The following is a 22,678-nucleotide window of genomic DNA, read 5'->3' as shown; positions in this document are numbered from 1 at the left end:
TTTGGCCTAGTAGGTAGTGACCCTGCCAACGAAGCCGATGGTCCCGGGTTCAAATCCTGGTAAGGGCATTTATTCGTGTGATGAGCATGGATAATTGTTCCTGAGTCATGGGTGTTTTTTATGTACCCTCAACACAAGCCTTATTGAGCTTACTGTGGTACTTAGTCAATTTGTGTAATAATGTCCTATAATATTTATTTATTATTTATTTATAATTAACGTTCACCCAACACTGGATATAATCCATTTCCATAGTTCCCTGAGTGATATAGGAATCAAATAAATTTTATGTATTTTTATAAATCTCAGGTTCGACCTTCGTTTATTGTGTTCGATATTTACAATGACTTACATTTACAATACAAACTTTTTTTTGTCATTTTCTTAAATATATTACTGTCCATTTGAGTATATGTATTAACTTACGACTATTTTCACAATAGTAGAAAAATAATTTTGATACAGAATTGTCGAGAAATTGAGATCATATTAGTTAGAAGAAATAATTAATGGTAACAGTAATAATATTTCTTATATTATTATAAATCACATCAATAGTTCACAGCTTTGTCCATTATTTATAATAATTAACTCTAATGATGATACAGAAATAAGTAAAAACATCAATATAAATAAAAGTGTCATGAATAACAAAATATACAAATAAGGTTCAAAGAAGTTAAACATTTGAAAAGAAAACAGTGGGATATAGTTACAAGTAAATCAACATCATTCGAAAATCAATTACAAATTCTATACAATATGACACACAAATACTGATAAGTCAAAGATAGTTACAAGGATGACTTAATCTATCATTGAAACAATAAATTGACCATTTGAAAACCTTATACCAATAACATAAGGTCTACGAATGTTCATCAACTTCTTGTCTGTGTACGACAAGGTGCCTGACCGAATTTTTAGTTATCTATTAGCTTTTTTTGAAGAACAATTTTTTCTGCAGCTAGGTTTAAACCACAAATTTTGGCCACCACACACATATTTAAAGGTTAAACTATGTTGTTATTTTGGTTTTAACTCATCGGTATCCTTGTCAACTTGAGCTCCTAATATTGGTATCCGGTTCTAGGGTTGAAGTTTCCTGAGCCATTAGGTCCAGCCTTGGGGGCCAGGTATTGGCGGGAAGCGGCGCCACCGAAGGAAGAACCGCCGAAGTTGGAAGAGCCACCGAAGTTACCAGAAGAGCCACCGAAGTTCTTGGGTTGCTGGAAGGTGCGGCTGGGAGCGCCGTACTGGCCGGATGGTTGTTGGTATTGGTTGCCGGAATAGCCGGAGCCGGAGCCAGCGCCCTCGCCGTGGTATGCGCCTGAAAGAAATTTGAAGTTTAGACACAATGTTCTTAAAAATACTGCTTAGGAATGGGTTAGAGATATAACTAGAGTCGAACAGATTGCAAACAATAGAAGGTTAGAAGAATCACACCAGAGAAGGTGCTGTTGTTTAGCATTAGAATTTTTTTTTTGATATTCGGATACGGATAAATGGCAAGTAATAGACAACAAAAGCGCTTCCTTTATATTTATTGACCGAGTGAAGCGAAACATTCCTCAACCGAGACTAGTGAAATTCTGTGAGCGGGTTCAAATATAAGTTCCTACTTTTTGGGGTTCGCAATGTCTACAGCTCACAGAGCAACTAGTGTAGAAGAGTTATGAAAAGAAACAGTGGTACCTTTACTTAAGAAATACAGCTCGTATTTCTTAAGTCAAATAGGTAAATCATGAGAAATCCTATCAAACGAGTCGAGTTCATAAATTCGTTGTTTCAAACAGTTTTCCCGAATTTTAACGCATTTGTTGAAACCGTACGTCTTATAATATCTAAAACCGGATGAACACCGACATCAAAATAACCAAATGCTAAGATAATTAGGAGAATAGAATATAATTACAACCGTTTAATGAAAAACAATAGACATTCATCATCATATTTTAGGGTAGCCGTAAGCAAAGTTGCATTAATGATTTACTAATGTGTCTAATAGAACACGACCTTTAAATTACAACATTACATTTGGTAATAAATAATAGCTGGGGCATGAGCTTCTGCGTTATTGTTTTGTGCTAGTTCTTGTGGCCAGGAGAACGGTGGATGTGTGCCAGCAAGCGGCTGCGCGAGCGCAGCGATAATTCCAACGTAAAAACACGAGGTTTTCTGATTCACTCTGATTGAATTATTTATTAAGAAGATTTACCAAGTTATATTTTGATATTTAATATGTTTAAATTAAATTTGTGTAATATAAAATCCAATACAAGAAATTATAATTAATTGAATTTTTAACGTCCTTTTTCTATCAACATTGAATGCAAATCAGTTCCCAAGTAGCAGTCAACATGGATATTAATAGAATTTTTGGACTATCATGACAATATGTATATGAGATATATACCTACACTCATTTTTGTTATTGCACAGAAACAAGTCTGTAACACTTCCTTTGTGAAAGAATAAAATTTGAATCAAGAGTATCAAGACCCAAAACCGCTAACTTTATGGCCGCGTATTCATCTCAGAAAGCTCAAGGTCGAGGCACAGTTGATGATGATGATGCTAACGGAACTACGGCAATAGTAGAGGTCATTGCTTTCGAGACTGGTGAAACATTGCTTTTAGGGGTCCTTTTCTAATGGATGGTGTTGATTATTTAGGGCCGAAATGAAGATACTGAGGTAGATGTGCAGCGTTACCAGGCTCGTACACGTACGCGACAACGCCGACAAAATTCAGGAGAGCAGGTTGCGATGGTGTGGTAAAAAGAAGGCTTTCAGACTACGTAGGAAATTTAGTAGTACAACTTTCCATCTCAGGTCGAAAATCCTGGGGCAGACGCAGAACAAGATATAAGGATGTATATTGGTTAAGGACATGAGTGAGTGCAAGTTATCCGAGGATGATTCCGTGGACAGGGCAAGGAGGTGAAGGTTGATCAGGAAAGCTGACCCCACTACCATGAAGCTAGGAAGAGGTAGCTAGGAATAGCTAGGAAGAGAGAGGGGTGTTGATTATGTAGGAATGAGTTCCATAAAAAAGATATATTATGATGAAAATGGTTGATTGAACTGTCTGTATACAACCGTGCTTATTTATACAAAGCATTATTCAATACTACTAATAATAATAAATACTAAAATTACTCTCGCTGGCTGTCATTTGCCTATCTCTTTGCTAAACTGCTGGATTAATTTAGACGAAATTTGCTTTGAAGATAGTTCGACTTCCGGGAATGGACATAGGATGGTTAAATGTATATCATGACTATTAACATTTCATCGTGATAATGATAATTTGTAATGATTGTTCAATGTTTCTAGAATGTTTATAAGATTTTAAAGAAACATGATTGAAACATCATTGCAAAAATGTGTCTTTTTTTCAAAAAATATAAACTATTTAACAAATACTATTTAGAACAAAAAATACTCTTACACGAATAAAACAGTAATATTCAGTCAAATCAGATCCAGAACCCACCGTTAAAAACCTTTGTTCTCGTTTCCCACACCTTGCCCAACCGTGGGACTGTCACGCGAGATCCTTACTTTTATAATGACTTTACGAAATGATCGCATATCATTGCGCGTTAGTACAAGTACAGTCAACTGAAAAAATAGCTAAGACAGTATAAGAAGAAATGGTCAGGGGGCCTAGCCAAATGGACAATCGTTTATCGATAAACTGTAATTGAAAGGTAAGAATATATTGGGATTACAGTAAACCGCAACCAAATAACACTAGACCCTGCTCATAGTGTTGTGTTCCTGTCGGTGAGTAAGGTTACCAGAGTTCAACGACGGGGGAGGATGCTAGGGTCGGCAACGCGCATGTTGCAGGCGTACATAGGCTACGGAGACTGCTTACGATCAGGCGGGCCGTATGCTTGTTTGCCACCGACGTAGTATAAAAAAAATACAGTAAAATCTGACGGAAGTTTCGGTTTTGGTTTTGACAGGTTTGCGGATACCATTTTTCAGCTGAAAGGTTCGGTTTCTGCCAAAAAACTTTCAGCCACGCCGAAACTGCCCTCTGTCTGTGTCCGACTGAAGTTTTAGTCTCGCATTCGGCCGAAGTTTCGGTCTCCTAACTAACTTCCAGTGATAATATAAAAGGATATTATGATATATTACAGAGGGTACCCAGCCCGCAAAACTATAATTTAATTATATATAGCTAAAGGATATTTTGCTGTAACATCTCTCTGATCCAAATTGAGCACAAAAGCCTTAGGCTTACATTAAAATCAAATTATATCCATGTATGTAAGCAAAATGCATGAAAAGCTTGGTATTTGAATTGTGCGTGTAAAAGGTTGCAGAATAGACCAATTTGTGAAATTGTTTTATAATAGCTGCATTGAGTTCCATTTATGGCGATAATTATCTAAGTACATATACGTCATTTTGCTTAAAACGTTTTTAAATGCCTATTGAATATGTATGTAGACTTATTCAAGTATTTACTTAAAATATTTTTATCATCTATCTAATTTACCTGTGTTTCTATATGATCAAAGACCAAAGTCATTTGTCGTTAGTGATTTTTATTAAGAACAAAAGAAAGATTGATAAATGTGAAAACATCAATTAGAATAAAAAGCAAGATGCCAAATCTGTTTTAACAATTGGATAAGGTTTTGATCTCATTTCGATACGCATTTAAATCATGTAATCAGGCACCTCATGCGCACCAAAAAGGACGAGCGCTGATAAGGATTAGACGACTCCTGACTGCATTTCATGAAGATCAATCAGCATTAAGGTGACGTTCGGATTCCGACCGCAGATGGACATCCTGCTTCAGTATTGCGCGACATTATTGGAGGAAACGTAATTTTTTTTATACATTTCTTGATAAATTGACATTTTTAACGTTTTTTCAGTAATGCACAGCAGTCGACTGCAGCAGTAATGCTAGTGCAGTCTGAACTCAAACGTCACGCTCACGATGATTGGTGCATCGGCCCACCCTGACTCAAGATCGTATCAAAATAAAATGAAAACCATATCAAATAGTTGAAACCGAATCGGCCTCCAATTGTATTTAGAAACAAAGATGGCTACCGGCGATTTGGCCTTTTCACTAGTTATAAATGTTTCTTAACTTGTCTTATTTTAAATGTTAGCTTCCTAAAACGTTTCGTTACGACACGAGGGCGGGGTTATGATGGTTCGATAATAATGCACAATCGAAATCGATTAGAAACAGTTCATTGTACAACTATAAAAAGTCACCAATTATAATATTATCTTTAGATGATCTTTTAATCGATCGAAATGCCATACGCATAACTTTAGCTAGTTATTGAATTTATTTGCAGCGACAAGGATATTATTTTTTCGGAAATACAACGAGAAAGCGCTTTCAATTATTTTATAGTCAACAAAAAATAATTTTACTCGCACTTACTTCATAGAAACATAGGTACCGTTTTGAAATTTCATAATGAGTAGATTATTAGCTGATTTGGTTGGTTATTTCACGAATCTAAGAAAGGCTTTATAACGCATCAAAAATTTTATATACAACATATTTTATTTAATACAATTTGTTAATAGATAGTTGTGATATATTATTTCATCGATTCCATATTTGTAATTTTTTTTGTAATTTTTATTGTTTGTAAAAATGGACATGTAAAAGTGCCCCTGTGGCCGATTTGCTGAATAAATGTTTGCTATTTGATAGGTATCTACTGAGGTGTTTTCATAGGTCGACCGCATATTTAATGATATATTTTGTCAATTTTGCAATAGAAATTATACCTATAATATCTTGTGTTAAAACAAGTTATCCAATCGTCATCTAACTTGCAAATGTAACATAATTATTACTTTGCAAAACGATTACCATAACCCACAGTACTGATCTATAATTTGCTTACCGAAGACTTACGGTTTTCGTAACCACAATTTTTTTACAGCTATATTAAGGGATTACCAGTCATATGCGAAGACTATAAGGTCTTTATTAAATGTATGCATGTTGGTTTAAAACGTTTAGTGATGCTTCGGCCCTAGATAATCTTAGAAAGGACGCTAGCTCGTATGTGTGAGTTGCAATGAAAAACGACTTATGCGCTATAGAAAGTGCTTGGAGTTACGTCGTTCCAGAAATGTTATGTTGGCTTACATTAGTCTGATGATAGCGTTCTGTACCTTTGGCTTGGATTGCACTAATAAATAATGGAGTTACTGTGGGATGGGATTAGTGTCGACATAAGTCCAGTGTTTATTTTCGGGTCAGTGTAGTGTTCGATGCGCTCTAGGATACATACCCTAGCCTATTCTTCATTGCATCGGCCGACTGATCCACTGGACATCGGACATAGGTTTCCAATAATAGTAATCGATCCAAACGTATACTTTCGGTGTTCATATACCAACCCTTAGCTAACCGTAAGTTATTGCAGTAAAGTCCAAGAGGGAAGGCTAAGAAAAGATGGCAGGACTGTGTAAGGTAAGACCTTAGGAAGATGAAATAGACCAACTGGAAGAAGGTGGGCGGTGACTGAGTGTGATGATTGGAGATAGGAGAAAAGGCAAAGACTCACAAAAGGGCGGTAGCGCTATCAAATTTAATCTGTCATAGTATGATGTCAGTCACTGTTTAGATTAGGGATGCTTGTAAAGGTAGTGTCTATACTGCTTTACTAATTTTTTCTCGAAAACTAAACCATCTATCGGGAAATGGACAAAAACCGTCGATGCAGCTCAATCTGTACCTTACAAATCTCACAATAAGTAAATTTCAGGAAAATTATAAAAAGCTGTTTTTTATATAATTTCGGAGAGAAGTAAGTAGGAAAGTATTAGTGGTAAATCCTTGAATAGGTACTAATAACTCTGATTCGAAGTAAAGTAAAGGTATGACTCATTCACTTGCATAGTACTGGGGACAAATATCAATCCGGAATACTTGAGTGCAGCGGTGAGATATATATGTAATGGCGACATGTGAAACAGCATTGAGTGTAGGTTTTGTCACATCAATGAGAAAATTAATAACATGGTCCATATAATTATCTTCACGCGACAAACATAATATATTTCCACGGTTTTATGGTGGGAAAGTGGGCTTTACTATATTTTCAATGCTGATATTATCAAATTTAATTCTAAGGGTTCAGGACGCAGGCGCAGCTCGTTAAACACTGAGTGGACAGCCGTGCGTGCCCCAGATTGCGGATATTATTGTTATTAAATTGTTGTTTTTTAGTCATTTTCAACAAAAAAAGCAAACAATGACTTCGATTAAAAATAAAAAAAAGCATTTTTAAAAGGAATTTTTATATTTTTAGCTCTTGAGAAAAAAATAACTAAGATCGTTGTAAGCCGTTTTTTATTATATCAGATTGCGAATCGATGAAGTTACTAAAGAAAGGCTTTAATTCATATTTTTGGGAACCGTAATATGATCTAAAAAAAAAACAAAAGCTCTGCTGTATGAACCCATGGTACCTTAAGCGACGTAAACTTTTAGTTTATTTCTCTTTAATTTAAGATTAGTAGTTAAGCTTGTAAAATGCGTTTTTTTAATGAAATATACAAATTAAATTAAAAAAAAAAATATTTTTGAAGGTGCATTGAGTTGGACTAGATGCCGATTTTTGACATTTGCGACATCCATGCAGTGGGTAGTAATGTCGCGCTGCAATACTGCTGCAGTAATTCAGGCACGGTCTGAATCCAAACAGTACCATTCCGTCTCTCCGTTTATCAAGATGGTACCTACAGGCAGCTACGATAGCAACAGCGGGCTATCAGATGAACTAAAATTTCAATACTAACCGATAAGCGACTGATAGAATTGTTTAACTTTTTCAGACGCAATCTGACTGCATCTTAGTAATCTCAAGATTCTATAGAAAGGGACTATATTTTCACACGCCTTCGCAATGCCAAGCTGCATTACTTACTGACCCACACATCTTTCATAGCAGATAAATCACTTTGATTGCTGGGAACTGACGTTCTTTTAGTGTAAATGCGAAGGTTAGTCAATTTGTTAACACTGTCATTTAGTACGCTCCATAATTCTAATTTGACATGAAATACGCACAATGGCGTACTAAATATCATCCATATTGGCCCGTTTAAATAAACAGTAAAGTTATAGGAGTCGTCTTTAGTTAGGTATTAATGCAAAAGTGCGTTTATTCTTACTTTTAATTAAAACTTCATGTTATATGGTATTGATAAAAGGGTCAAAAACGTTCGGGATACCAGCAATTTTTTGATATTACAAAAGTTGACGATTTGGATCATTTGCCTAAGATTTTATAACTCTTAAAAAGTACTTTATTATATAGAAGGTTTTCACGTATAAGGATTAAGTAAGAATTTAAACTTTAATGTCCGTGTAAGTTATTGTAAAGAGAATGCTATCTACATATTAATTTTTTTTTGTATTATAACACTGTAATGCAATCAGTAGCCTTACCACGACTCCCTTAGCAGTGTCAAACTGACATGTTCGCTAACGTCTGCGTAACTTACTTTCTATACATCTCGCTCGCGCTAATATGCGAGTACGAGCGACATGCATAGAAAATAAGTTACGCACAGTACGCTAGCGCTAGCTGACATATTGTCAGTGTCAAACTGGTGGTAGCCGCCATAAATGTTAAATGTAGGTTATTAAACTACTTTTGAATAAAACTTAGATATATGTGTATTGTCATACCTCTTGATCACTTTGTGACATATCGTCTGAATGAGAAAGTGAGGTAGCTACTCTAATCTGCGAAGCACCTAGCGCGCATAAATCGTCAGCAAGTGAAGTCACGATGGCTGATGCAACTGATCTGACGCCATCGTGAATATTGACCTGTTTTGTTTGTCTACTGAAAAAGCTTAATATTTTCTTTATATATTTTCTAACAAAAACGTAAATTACATTTATTATAATTATTAGTGTTCAAAGATTATGCCTAAGCAATTCTGAAGTTAAGTACTTACTTAGTTTATTTCTCGGGTGATTATTCCCCGACATTATGAATGGCGTGATTTTTCAGTTTTTTATAATGACGCCGTTTTGAATTGTGGTCAAGACATAAGTCACATTAAGTATATTACAGATTCCGGCAAGGTTAAACCGCGGTCTCACAAATTTAAAAAAATAACTATAGTTTTATAGCGTTCATTTAAAGTACCTTAAGGAGAAGCCAACGTTCAATGATTACACGTATTCTAATAGTTAATGTGCCCGTATGTTTTCATATATATGTATTCCTTCCCACACTTTGTAGCTTTCAAACCAAATAAGTGTTTTCCGTTAGTTTTTGACATTTATTTCTGTCAAACCATAATTAAAAGAAAAAAGCTCGTTGAAGTTGAAATTAACCGCTGTCATATAATTATGTTTTCACGTCAGCAGCTGGAACAAGGGTAATTTGCTGCTTAAAAACAGTGAGCAAAATCGCATTTTGCTCACTGAGTGAGACAAAATAACATTCAAGTGACCTTCATATTCGAATGTCATTTCAACGTGCGGGGCCTAATACAAGTTCGAAGTATTTGCATTCTATTGTCTTTGTCCCTTTCACGTCATTAGCAAAAAGAAAGAGACAAAAAAGTGCATGCGTAATTCAACGATATATTGACTGTTTATAATAGACCCCCGAAATAAGTCAGACCGCATCGTTCCAAAACACCCTACGAGTCTTCATTCGTAATAATTAATTAATGAAATAAAAGTTCAAAATTTAATAAAAATACCATATTTTACGTATTTTATTATACAATCAAAACAATATACTTATACAAATTTACGCAATTGTTACGCAGTAAATAATTCTACCTAACGACTTTTAACGATCTCTACTATAGTTGACAAATAGTAGTATCCTCAATTCGGACCGTAACTTACAAAGTTTTTTTTAACAAAAAAAAGTTCACGATTAAACTGTCAATTGATGTTCGTTAATTCATTATTTTCGTATCATTTTATTGAAATTTCTTTCGTTTTGTTTTATTGCGGTAATTAAAGTTAATTGTTAGAATACCTTCAGAAAACATAAGTGAAATAGTGATGAAGACGGATTACATTTTTTCAGGTTGTATTTTTTGATGGCTGACTGACGTGAAAAATTTTGTGTACTACACGAGATCAAAGTTATTTACATCTCGTGCGCTTTTGAGTCCCTTACCACGCTCAAGATTCTAAATAAGATTCACTCGCTACGCTCGTGAATCTACTATAGAATCTTTCGCTTGCACGGGACTCAAAACAAGCACTCGAAGAAATATCAAACTTTGCTCTCTTGTTGTACAAATAACTATTTTTTTAGTAGATGATTTTACGTCATCCATTGCATGGTTGCTAATATTGATAAAAAATAATAATATTTCAAGAAAAGTTTTGGACTTTATAATGCCTCTGATTGGTCATTATATATAATAACATCTGTCATTTATAAAAAGTGTGTTGTAGCCGCAAGCCCCGTCAATCTTGATGACCTGTGCGTCTTCATTTGTAGATACGGAAATTAGTAGGATAATTATTTGAGTTTTTGTTGGATCCAACTAATAACGTAGAATGGACTTTTTTAGTTCAGAATATTTTGCGTCTAAACACTGCCGACATTAACGGGTGACAACTTTACATATTGTAAACAAGTACATAGTGTAACAATTGGCTTATATTTTTACATTCGCTCTCTTTCGTTGTCTTTATTTTAATAATATTTCTTCGTATATTTATTATTTTGAAACCCTGATCTAGTTATAGCTCTGCGAAATATTATCAATGTGTTTTGCTTCCTATAGAAATACCCTTATGTAGCTACTTAGTATTTTTAAACTAAGGGCATTCTTTAAACGCTATAAGTAAAAAAAAAAACTAAGATTAGGTACCAACATTTTTGATTCAAATAACCGCATTACTTTATCATTTAAATTATCTTTTAAAATGAACTATTGAACTCTGTTAGTAATAAAATAATGCAATATAAATTATAATTACTATAACCAAGGGTTAATTAGTCTATGCTCGTCCATAGATTAATATTAACACCTTTATCTAGACCTTAGACAGACATGATCAATGCACATGATGGTTTGCCGTCATATGTGAGATATGAACGTGTGTTATGACTAATGATGAATAGGTCATCTAGATTAAAATAAATAGAGTAGTTAAAATGTTTCAATTGCCTTGAAACCGTTGTAATAAATGTAGATATTTTATCTTGGTATTTCTTTCTTTAATAAGGGCAATGAGGTTTATGATTTCGTATTTTTATGCGACAATTTGTAAAACTTTAGTTACAGATAGGTTGCCAGATTACAGGTTACAGATAGTTAGATAGTTTTTACCAAAATCGAAGGAACCTACTTGTATCGTACCTACACAACGAAGTGAGCAAATGTATACATGCATTATGGTTCTACAAATAAGAATCTGTGCATGTTTCGCGCTTCTAGGCAAGATAATTGAATAGAAACTGTACGTAATCACCAAAAAGTATAAATAATAGTGACTTACCATCGTCAGAGATGCCAGCAGCCTCATCACGGGCGTTCTGCTCCAGAGACTTCAGGATTTCCTCCGGGATCGGGGGAGGGGTGGGGAGATGGGCACCCTGGGGGCGGTATCCGTTCTCATCAGCGGTGTACGTGATGCTGTAGTCCTGGCCATCGTCACCCTTGTACCCGAAGCTGCCCTGAGACTGGACTCCGTTAGTGGCCACGCCTTGAGCGTCAGCGCGGATGCCGTTGGAGGTTTCGAAGTCGTAAGAGAAACCCTCAGCGGTGACCTCGCTGTTGGACCTCAGGATTTGGGCGCCGGCGTCTTGGGGACGAGAGCTCTGCTGGCTGTATGACTGCTGGAATCCACCGGCGTTGTAGAGGTTGCCACCGTGTTGGGCTTGTCCGAAACCACCAGCGCCAGCGCCGGCTTGGCCAAAACCTCCGTGGCCAGCGCCTCCTTGACCGAATCCTCCGTGGCTAGCGCCTCCTTGTCCGAATCCTCCGTGGCTAGCGCCTCCAAAACCTCCAGCTCCGCCTTGGCCGAAACCACCCGAGCCTCTCTGTCCAAAGCCTCCGGCGTGGCCTCCAGCACCAGCCGCGGCATGGCCGAAGCCTCCAGCACCTCCTTGGCCAAATCCAGAGCCTCCTCTGCCAGGAGGCAGGTAGGTGTTGTCCAAACGCCCGGCGGCGCACACTCCGAGTACGGCGGCGACTACGAACTAAAATTAAAGATTGTTTTAGCAACTGATACATACGTTAGTATAAATAAAGGATCGTAATCTCATTCATAAAATATGTCGGCCAACATTTTTCAGATAGACTGGAGACAAGACTTGAAACTTATTAAATAAATTGTTGCAATTACATTATCAATATAGTTAATTATTAATAGAACTTAGATTTGCTATAAAAATGTATATGTTACAAATATCTGTAAGTAATCGACGTTACAAAATTCCGATGAGCCCAGAAGAAAACGATCGACAATAATGATGACGGCCCAACAAAATGATAAAAGACATGTCAATGCAATAACGTTTACAATACGACTGTTTGCTTAACTCATTACTTTAGATCAGCGGTACTCAACCATTTTTATGGGGGCAACAAAGACGGATTTGCCTTGTAGCCCCGGGTCGTAATACGAATTTTCTTAAAGGTGACGTTTGGTTGCCAAGCTTTGGTTGGCCAGATTCACCGGGCCAACTTAAAAGCCCGGCGGGTCACAAGTTGAATATCGCTGCTCTAGATAGTTATCTCTAAAGCGTACATTGTTAACTAATATTTTGTAAACCTTATTATGAAGACATTCATCGTTGATCAGTTAAGAATGTTTCTCTTAGTACAATGAGTTGCCAAAGAACACGTCGAAATATACGTGGAACTATAAAGTTCAAATTATTATTAGTCTTAGAAATGTAAGTAGGTATAGTAAGTTAACAAATTAGTACCGGTCGAGTTAAATGGTAAGTAATTTTTATTGCTCTGTGGTTTCTCAAAGTTACATAAACTAAAATGACAAATACGATTCATTTCAAGAGGAATATATTATTAAATTAATAGTGACAAAATTATATGCAACAGTACTGCAGGTACCATATAAATTGCAATAGGGATGAAGTTATTATGTATTATGCAGGATGATGTAAATTGGTCCAGTTTTGCAACACTTAAAACACTCTTTCGACCACCCGCACCCTTAGTCCCGATTAGAGAATTCTACCAGGGCTGAAGGTGTATGGCGAGAACTGGGAATTCCCGATTCTGGGACTCAGTTTATGTAAAAAAAAAACCATGGAGCACACCCTATTCCCGATTCTGTCGAATTTGGCCTTTAATTAAAGTGAATATCTTTTTATATTTAAATAACCTAGTTTTTGCTTTCAAAAACTCACCAATTTCATTTTGAAAATGTGAATTGGATATGCGCGGTACGAAGCCGAACGATTGACTGTGATGAGTGAAGACGATTGCAGGATTATATACTCCGCGGCGTAGTTCGCTTCTCACTGCTCTGAAGGCTAGACTCTTCCTTGTAAATGTGTAACATTTTTAAGAACTAGTTTTGCAATTGGTACCTTTTATGGATGGGTTTTGTTATATGTTTTAATTAGACAGTATTGTTGGATGGTTAATAAAGTTAGAATAATGCATTGGGATTGGGATCATTTCGAAATGATGCATTAGGTATATGCGAAAAGGGCGATCTGGTTAGAAATCTGTAACAAATGTTAACGAAAGTCAAATTTAATTGACGACTAGTCTGGACTAATGGGTAGTGACCATGTCTATGAAGCCAGTGGTTCCGGGTTCGAATCCCGGTAAGGGCATTTATTTGTGTGTTGAACACAGATATTTATTTCTGAGTCATGGGTGTTTGCTACATATGTATATAAGTTAAGTATATATTTAACTATACAGGTATATATATCGTTAGCTAGTACCCATAGTACAAGGTTTGCTTAGTTTGGGGCTAGATCAATCTGTGTAAATAAGAAAAAAACCTCATTTGTACCGAAAGTTAGAGGGTTTTTATGACTCAAATATTCAATTTTAGTATGAATTATGTTTTGAGGAAATGCTTGTTAAACTGCGTACAAACAGATAGACAATACGATATCGACATGTTAAAATTATAATGGTTACTTTGGTGACCACCAAACCAAATTTTTTAACGAAAACCGGCTGGATATTACAATAGTTATTTGTGTCCCAAGGGAAGAAAAGTAGGAAATTGCGTGCCGCGTGTTACCCGAGCTGAAGGCGAGGGTGGCAAACATGCCGGATGGAATGTCCTACGTTTCCTCCCGTGGTGCGCATACTATTTTTCGGAAAGCGGCAACTTCGTTTAGCGCAGCGGGAGCAAAGTTAACGCTTTCCGCCCGGAGTATCAGTATCTTTCAGGTTTGACAATTATCAGGCGACGTTTATGATATGATTAATATGATTCAACAACAACCATCGTATCATGTATTTAGTTAAGCTTATCGTGAGGTCTACAGCTCTCAGAGCCTATTTATTCATTATTTAGTTTTTGTGTTACCAGTTAGATTACTATGTAACAAATTTACCTAGTACCTACCAAAAATACGTCTTAGTAATTAATAATATTATAGCTAAAAAAAAAACAGAAATTTCAAAGCCAAGCCGTTTTAAGGAACCTTTACTTGCTTTAAGAAATATAAACGCAACCATCACACTCGAGTTTCACACGAGAGTAACAACACAAAATGTCAAAAAAATGTCAATGGCAAAAATGCGATCGCAAGCTGTTATGATACGGGTCGTCACATCTTCACTTTTTGGGGATCCGTACTCGAAGGTCTCACATTGACCCTATTTATTGACTTAGTATTACACCTAATAAAAATAAATAACTATTATAGGATATAGGATATTATTACACAAATTGAATAAGTCCCATAGTAAGCCCAATAATGCTCGTGTTGGGGGTACTTAGACATCGATATATAGGTATAATATATATATATATATATATATATATATATATATATATATATATATTTATAAATACTTAAATACATAGAAAACACCCATGACTCAAAAGCAAATATTTGTGCTTATCAGGATTTGAACCCGGGACCCGGGCTTCATAGGCACGGTCAGTATCCACTAGGGCAGACTGCTCATAGAAAAAAAAATCGCACATTTGCAGGCTCCTAATTCCTCTAATAACTAAAATAATATATATTGTTTTATACTTAATGCCATTGATCTGCCTAATCAATCTCGGTAATGCTACGTTTTATTGGAGAAATAGTCGACCACTCTATCCCACTAAGCATAAAAACCGTAAACGACATTCGAAAACACACTTATTACACAATAAGTCCAAATTGTAAATGATTTTAAGAGGCCGTTATCGATTTTAGTCGCAAAAATGTCAAGTTGATATATTTAGCGCATGAAATTGTACACCTTTTGTTAACTATTAAAAATAACAAGTACTGGTTTCTATTAGCACGTCTTGTTATCTTTCATTATAATAAATCATTTTTTTTAAAACAGACACTTAATTAGTAATGATTTTTTTCTGATGGACGTTTAGGTAAACGCGTGTAAAACAGTGATTTTGTCGATCTTATTTGTAAATTTCGTAAAGTTTGCACTGCTAAAAATGGTACAATGGTAATAAAAATGGTACTTCAACTTTAATAAACTACATTTTTGTTATTATAAATTTGAAGTGGTGTAAATGAAAGTTAGACGAAATCAATTTTCTCCAGAAATTACTTCAAAACAAGTGACAATTTCTCTGAAAATTGACTTAATTTCAACGTAATATCGATACTTCAACAATCTACAACATTTCCTGAAACTGTTCTTATACATCATTTTGTATAATTTACTACCATAATTTTTTGATGAATTTTTAAAAACTATCCCTTCTCGTAACCTATTACCAGGGACGCTCGCTTGCGACCTCATTGTTAAAAGGCAAGATTTTTTTTTTTATACTACGTCGGTGGCAAACAAGCATACGGCCCGCCTGATGGTAAGCAGTCTCCGTAGCCTATGTACGCCTGCAACTCCAGAGGAGTTACATGCGCGTTGCCGACCCTAAATCCGCCCCCCCTCGTTGAGCTCTGGCAACCTTACTGTACACCGGCAGGAACACAACACTATGAGTAGGGTCTAGTGTTATTATATTAAGTTGTAAGTAAGTCTGTTGTAAGGTGGAGGAACTTCCCCAGTTAGGCTTTGCTCTAGATCTGGAATGACATCCACTGGCTGTGCCCTACCACACAAAGCGAGATGACATTCACAATGCCCATACCTCTCTTTTGGACGTAGTTTAAGGACGTACCCGGATGAAAAAACGTGCTAATATAAACCAATACTTGTTATTTAGATATTACGTAACAAAAGGTGTACAATTTCAACGACTAAATCTATCAATTTAAAATTTTTGCTGTAAAATCGTTACCGGGCTCTTAAATTTCTCATGATTTGAATGAGGTGAGGTATGGGCGTTCTGAATGTCATCTCGCTTTGTGTGGTAGGGCACAGCACAGCGGATGTTATTCCAGATCTAGAGCAGAGCCCAACTGGGAAGTACCTTACAGAAAACCGCAGCCAAATAACACTAGACCCTTACTCATAGTGTTGTGTTCCTGCCGGTGAATAAGGTTGCCATAACTAAACGAGGGTGCAGAGTGTTAGGGTTGGCAACGCGCATGTAGCTCCTCTGGAGTTGCAGGCGTACATAGGCTACGGAGACTGCTTATCATCAGGCGGGCCGTATGCTTGTTTGCCACCGACCCGCAACACAAGCCTACTTGACCTTACCGTGGGACTTAGTCAATTTGTGTAATAATGTCCCTTATAATATTTATTTATTTATCTATTTTACCTAATTGGTTAATTGAAAGTACCTCACGAAATGCTATAAAAAATATACTTAGTCATGTTAAAAAAAAAAACACAAGTATTTTACTTTCCTCGTATTCGAAATGAAAAGTAGAGTGTTTAACTCGGGTGAATGGCATCATTTTAGCCTCGAATATTAGAGATTATAAATTACCTCGGCAGAAATAAGTGCTTCTCATCCCTTGGTTAACAATCTACTATTCTAGAAAGCAAAGATCGACACTATCTTCTTCATTTGCTGCGGAACCCTTTCTGCGTGCGAACGACTCCACGAATTATCTTTTCATACTTGATCGTAAAAGGTGTCATAATCTACACGTAGGCGATGCGGTCACTAAATCCTAAATTATGACCTAGGGCTGTAATGTATTTTTACATCACACTTGCTAGGCGATGCGTCCAGTAAATCCTAAATTTCGACCTATGGCTGTAATTTACGTACGAAAATATCAGTTATTATTTAGTTTTTCGGTTTCTTTGTGGAAAACGTTGCTTTGTGTGATGTCCATCCAACGAGATGGTGTGACCAAATATCTGAGCGGATATTTGGTCGAACCATCTCGTAAGCGGTAAACAATAAATAGTGCTAAAAGTTTTTGGCAAAAAAAAAATTTTTGGTACAAGCTTTTATCGCTGACTGTATTTTTTTTCCACAGGCAACTAATACTCATCGAGACAATTCTAAAATCCCCAAACACAATTAGGTTGCGTTGTTTTATCACAGAGTTACTATGGCTGCCTCCTGTCTCCATCATGAGATCAGCTTGATGGTACCATAATATTGCATTGTCACCCGACTTACATATGTATGTAAATTTTCAGCTTCATCAGAAACCGGGAAGTGGGTCAAATTTTCAGCTTCATCAGAAACCGGGAAGTGGGTCAAATTTAACTTGCAAGATTTGTCCCATACATACTAACAGGGCAAGTTAAATAAAAGCTTCTAAAAATTGTGCAGAAAGTGATCAATTTAACTTTCCAAGTACGATTTTTTGCATTTTTTACGATTAGCAATTGAAATTTGGTTTAAAATGGATTTGTTTTATAACTTCCATTCTGTAATTGAACTCTCCATTCCGTAAATAACGATACTTTAACCTAAATTGTTAATTGAAAGTACCCTCAAGAAATATTAAACAAACATTGTTTGTTATTATTTTAATTGTTTTATGACCATGCCTGAAATTAATGACTATTTTTAGAATTAGAATTGCTTTGCCCTTACAGGGTCCATGCCACTGTACTAAAAAATATAATGTAACACCTTTATGTAACAACGTGGAAATACAATACCTACACAATAAATAATATTAAGAAAGTTTATACTTAGTCATGTTTTTCTTAAACATATTCATTTTTCTTCGAAATGAAAAATAGAGTGTTTAACACGAGTGAAAGGCCTTATTTCAGCCTCGGAGTATTGGCGCTCTCACTTGGTTCGAGCGCCAAACTACCTCGACTGAAATGACTGCCTTTCATCCCTTGGTTAAGAGGCTGTCAACACCCAATGTCCTTGAAATTGATGTTACTTAAACAGTTTTTTAAGAAAGACTATTTGTTTTAGTCAAGTAAGAAAAATATATGTTCATATTAATTATATTTCAAAGACCGTGGTCGTACTCGATACACGATTGAACGAAATCGGCTCTATAGAAAATAATTGCAAAGATTGGTCTTAAAATCACAATTAAACGGTTTTATGTCTTTATTGTTTTGACTTATGGGTCTGCAATTAAAATCACAATTTCAAAACATTTATATCTAAACCTTGGTCGAGTTAAATATTACACTAATAAACCACTTTTTTATATTTAAATATTTTTCTTATTATTCCCTTGCCCAGGCCCAGTAACATGCGACAGTGCTATCTCATTTACTCCGATACAAATAGACAGTGTGCGCGCTTTAGGTATTGACAGCCTCTTAACAATCTACTATTGAGGCGTCGCCAGTATAAGGCAAGAGAAGGCAGTAAGTCTTGTTTCATGGTGTAGATAATCTGCCTAGCTGTACTGTGTGGTGCTGCGGCGCCATGTATCCGGTCTAGGCAAATTACCAATTATTATACATACGAGTACATACAAAAATTCACGCCGCGCCTCCGCCGTACCGCGCGGTGCTGCTGTGCTACACCGCTACGAGGGTTTTCGTCTCACTGTATCTGTCCTGGCAGTGTCAGAAGTGACATTTCTTCAACCAAAACGTCACTTTTGACACTGACAGATCAGATCCATAACTGAACCAAATTCGTGGCTTGTTATTTAATTCAAAATACGCCTGTTAGTCTGTTCTGCAGTAGACCAATTTTCAAATTAATATATAAGTTATTTAGGTCATGCGTATAATTCGCAACTTAAATGAATTGAGCCTTCAAAAACTGGCTCGAAAGGCAAAGGGTTACGCCGCAAATTAAGGGTCACTCGAGGTCACTGTTTAACCACAATGACTGACAAAATGATCTAAGTTAATACAGCATGCTTTGCAATTATGGCATTTTGGAATTTGGGTTATAATTTGTTAACAAGATGAATACTTACGAACTTATTATGATTCTATTCGTTAAAATAAACGAAATAATAATGTTAAAGTAAGAATCTTCTAGAATCAAACCAAGATAAGTCTGCAACTATTTTGATAGCACACGCAGTGCAAGTGTTATTTATAGGTAACCTATAAATAAAACTTGCGCTGCGTGTATCAAAATCACTACAGGCTTATCTTGGTCTACCTTTACCTCCTACGGTCCAATACAATATACCAATTAATTGACGATCATAAATCATAATATAAATTAATATACTTAGATTTGCTTGAAATAATTTATATTGTAATTTAATATTATGAAAGAAATAAATCTAAATCTATAATGTTTAGTACAATTTTTAACGGATGCCATGACTTAATTTCACTGATATTATATACCGCTGGTCAGTACCTACTTAATATGTAGCTATAGAAAAGTAGAAAGATTTTAAAATAAACAACAAAAGTTCATTATAAATGTATTATGACCAGAAAATAATCTCGCATAACGAAACTATAAAGCGTATCAATTCAATAACCTGTAGAAAAATCTTATTTTGCCCACGATTGATTTTTAAGTTGCAAACATTTTGCCGCGAAAATTATGGCATTAAAACATGACGAACACTGACACAATTCAGAACCGTGTATCACGCAAGTGATGAGAAGTATTTGGCATGAAAAAACGGGACTCGAACTGGGCGTCTATTACGGGCATTGTCGAAGTCTAAATAGGTTTTATATGTCATTTATATTTTTTAAACCAATTGTCTGTTTTACTTGTCCCTTTATATGTATAATGCTGTTATTTGTTGGTTGTCATAAAGTATTTACTGGAAGCCGGTCGTTTCGTTGCTCTCCTCAGCTATCCCTAAATAATATATTCAATTCCCGGAAGGGCATTATGCATATAGCATATTGGTTATTTAAAAAGTCGTATTTTTCCCATAATAATGATTGCTTTTTCAATGGCCAAAATTCGATGTCAAAAATTTAGCCACGTAAATTGTAGTACAAATAAATGGATTCTGTCCAGTGGGACAACTTAGCCAGTGACAAGTTAGGTACCTAAGAGCTAAATTACTTATACGATATACATAATACGCGTCTTCCAATATCCATCCACGCCATCTTTGCTCAAAAACTTTCAAAACTACTCATGGCTAATAACTCATACTTCATAAATCCAAAATTCACCGTCAATTTCTCAGTCAGAATGCCTCCCCGCTAAACCTAACACACCATCCATTAGATTTAATTTAGTCATTTTTTAATTTTTATTATTGATTCTAATCATTATTTTATATCAATACATTTTGCATCGTATTGTAAACTCCTGGTGACAGAAAGGAGAATACTTCGAAAGATCCTGGGCCCTGTGAGAAGAGAGGATGGCAGCTTTAGACTCCGCAGAAACGTCGAGATTGAAGATCTTGTGGCTACACCCAATGTTGTCGGCGAAACAAAAGCTCACCGTCTCCGCTGGCTTGGCCACGTTTTGGGAATGGAGGAGGATCGCGGCGCTAAAAGGGCATACCTGGGACGCCCGGTAGGGAGGTATCGCTGGGGCGATGCTGTTGAAGCGGACTTGCGCGATCTCCAGGCCGATAACAGGCGGGAGATGGCACAGGATCGAGACAACTGGCGTGTACTCGTGTCTCATTTTGGGTCGCTGCGCCATTAAGTAGTAGTAGTAGTATTGTACACTGACACAATTCAGAACCGTGTATCTTATGACTAATTTCACAACCGAGCATCCTAAGTAGCAATTTTTACACGACCACTGCATTTAAGTTGCTATTAACAAATTGCTTGCACGTTCACGAATCACAATTGCTGCTAATTGTAATTTGTAATAGATATGTTGAAGGTATAAATTGCGATTTTGCTTAAGAGGAAAGGGGAAGACCGCTTCTCCTTATAAACGTATTCTTCATTTTCCTCTCTGAATATTTTGCATAAATTATTCTTACCTACACTGATTGTAATTTTTAATAGATATGTTGAAGGTATAAATTGCGATTTTGCTTAAGAGGAAATGGGACGACCGCTTCTCCTTATAAACCTAGACCTCATTTTCCTCTCTGGATATTTTGCATAAATTATTCTTAAACAATTTGATCCTTCGTTTGATTTTTTTTTCGATTTTTATAACATTATTAGAGTTAGGAGCTTTTAAAAAGTTGTATGGAATACGTTTTTTGCTTCTCACTCTTATAATAATTAAAAAATCAAGAAAAATCAAATTAAGGGGCATAACATTGCTCAATCCCTAGTGTAAGGCGCAATCTAGTCAATCAGTGCTTCTAAATAACATGTTGCAGGTAGTGATATGCTATGGAGTGTGATCTGTAACTTTAATGTATTTGAGCCCGGTCCATGTTGTTCATCTAAATGCGAATATAAGTTGTTTATCTTAGTGTAATTTCATAAGTTATGATATAAGTGTTCTTGATTATTGCTCATATCTATTTCTTGGTCTCTCTTTTTTATTAATTGTAACCTTGATATATTTCATATTGTAATATCTTGTGTCACATGTGCTTTTGTATCTAGTACGTATTTTGTAATTATATATACAGTTTCTATTTGTGAGTTCCTGTAATTGGCTCTGTACTACTATCTAAAAAGTTTAATGTATTTTTTAAAGCTGTTGGAATTCCTTGTATAAAAAAAAAAAAAAAAAAAAAAAAAAAACATTATTAGCGGTTAATATGCATAAATTATTTAGTTTTTTTTTATCAAGTCAAGTTATTTAATTGATTATCAAGTTAAGTTGATACTAACAAATATGGACTGTATTAATTGTCTGAGACTATTTTTTTTTATTATCATTAGGAGTTAATGTGCATTGAATCGTGTGAAAATATTATCTATAATGTCCAGGGAGGAAAATGGGGTCTACGTTTGTATGGATAAGCCGTTCTGCACTATCCTCTTAATACATAAGTACAGTGTTCGGACACGACTGTGTATTTAATGGTAAATGACCGCATTTTGAGATTTACATGACGAAATAAACAGAAATAAATTAGGTACCTTAAAATCTCTTACAGTCCAATACGACAATGATGGCCCACAAGTATCCACTACACTTAACTAAAGTACCAATAGGTACCAATATTATTTTTAGTATTTTTCGTCATTTATGAAACTACATGGAACTATGTTGCCTCAGAACTAAGTAATTCAATTGATTGTTTGACGACCTCTCTAGTGTCTGGCTTACTGGGTAGTGACCCTGCCTATGAAGCCGATGGTCCCGGGTTCAA

The 22,678-nt window shown here is 35.8% G+C and overlaps 1 protein-coding gene across 1 annotated transcript; it reads right to left on the bottom strand.

Moving 5' to 3' along the window:
• Nucleotides 1-284: 284 nt before the first annotated feature.
• Nucleotides 285-13,537, bottom strand: LOC133527371 (pupal cuticle protein 36a-like). Its single transcript, XM_061864328.1, has 3 exons — nucleotides 13,388-13,537; nucleotides 11,509-12,211; nucleotides 285-1,330 (listed from the first exon to the last, which is right to left on the bottom strand). Exons 1-3 carry the CDS (start codon nucleotides 13,394-13,396, stop codon nucleotides 1,071-1,073), a joined length of 972 nt encoding a protein of 323 aa, XP_061720312.1. The 5' UTR covers nucleotides 13,397-13,537; the 3' UTR covers nucleotides 285-1,070.
• Between the last annotated feature and the right edge of the window lie 9,141 nt (nucleotides 13,538-22,678).

Source organism: Cydia pomonella, chromosome 18, assembly GCF_033807575.1.
Source record: "Cydia pomonella isolate Wapato2018A chromosome 18, ilCydPomo1, whole genome shotgun sequence".
Taxonomy (NCBI): Eukaryota; Metazoa; Arthropoda; class Insecta; order Lepidoptera; family Tortricidae; genus Cydia; species Cydia pomonella.
The sequence above is the reverse complement of the archived record's forward strand: the minus strand, read 5'-3'. Positions and strand labels throughout refer to the sequence as shown.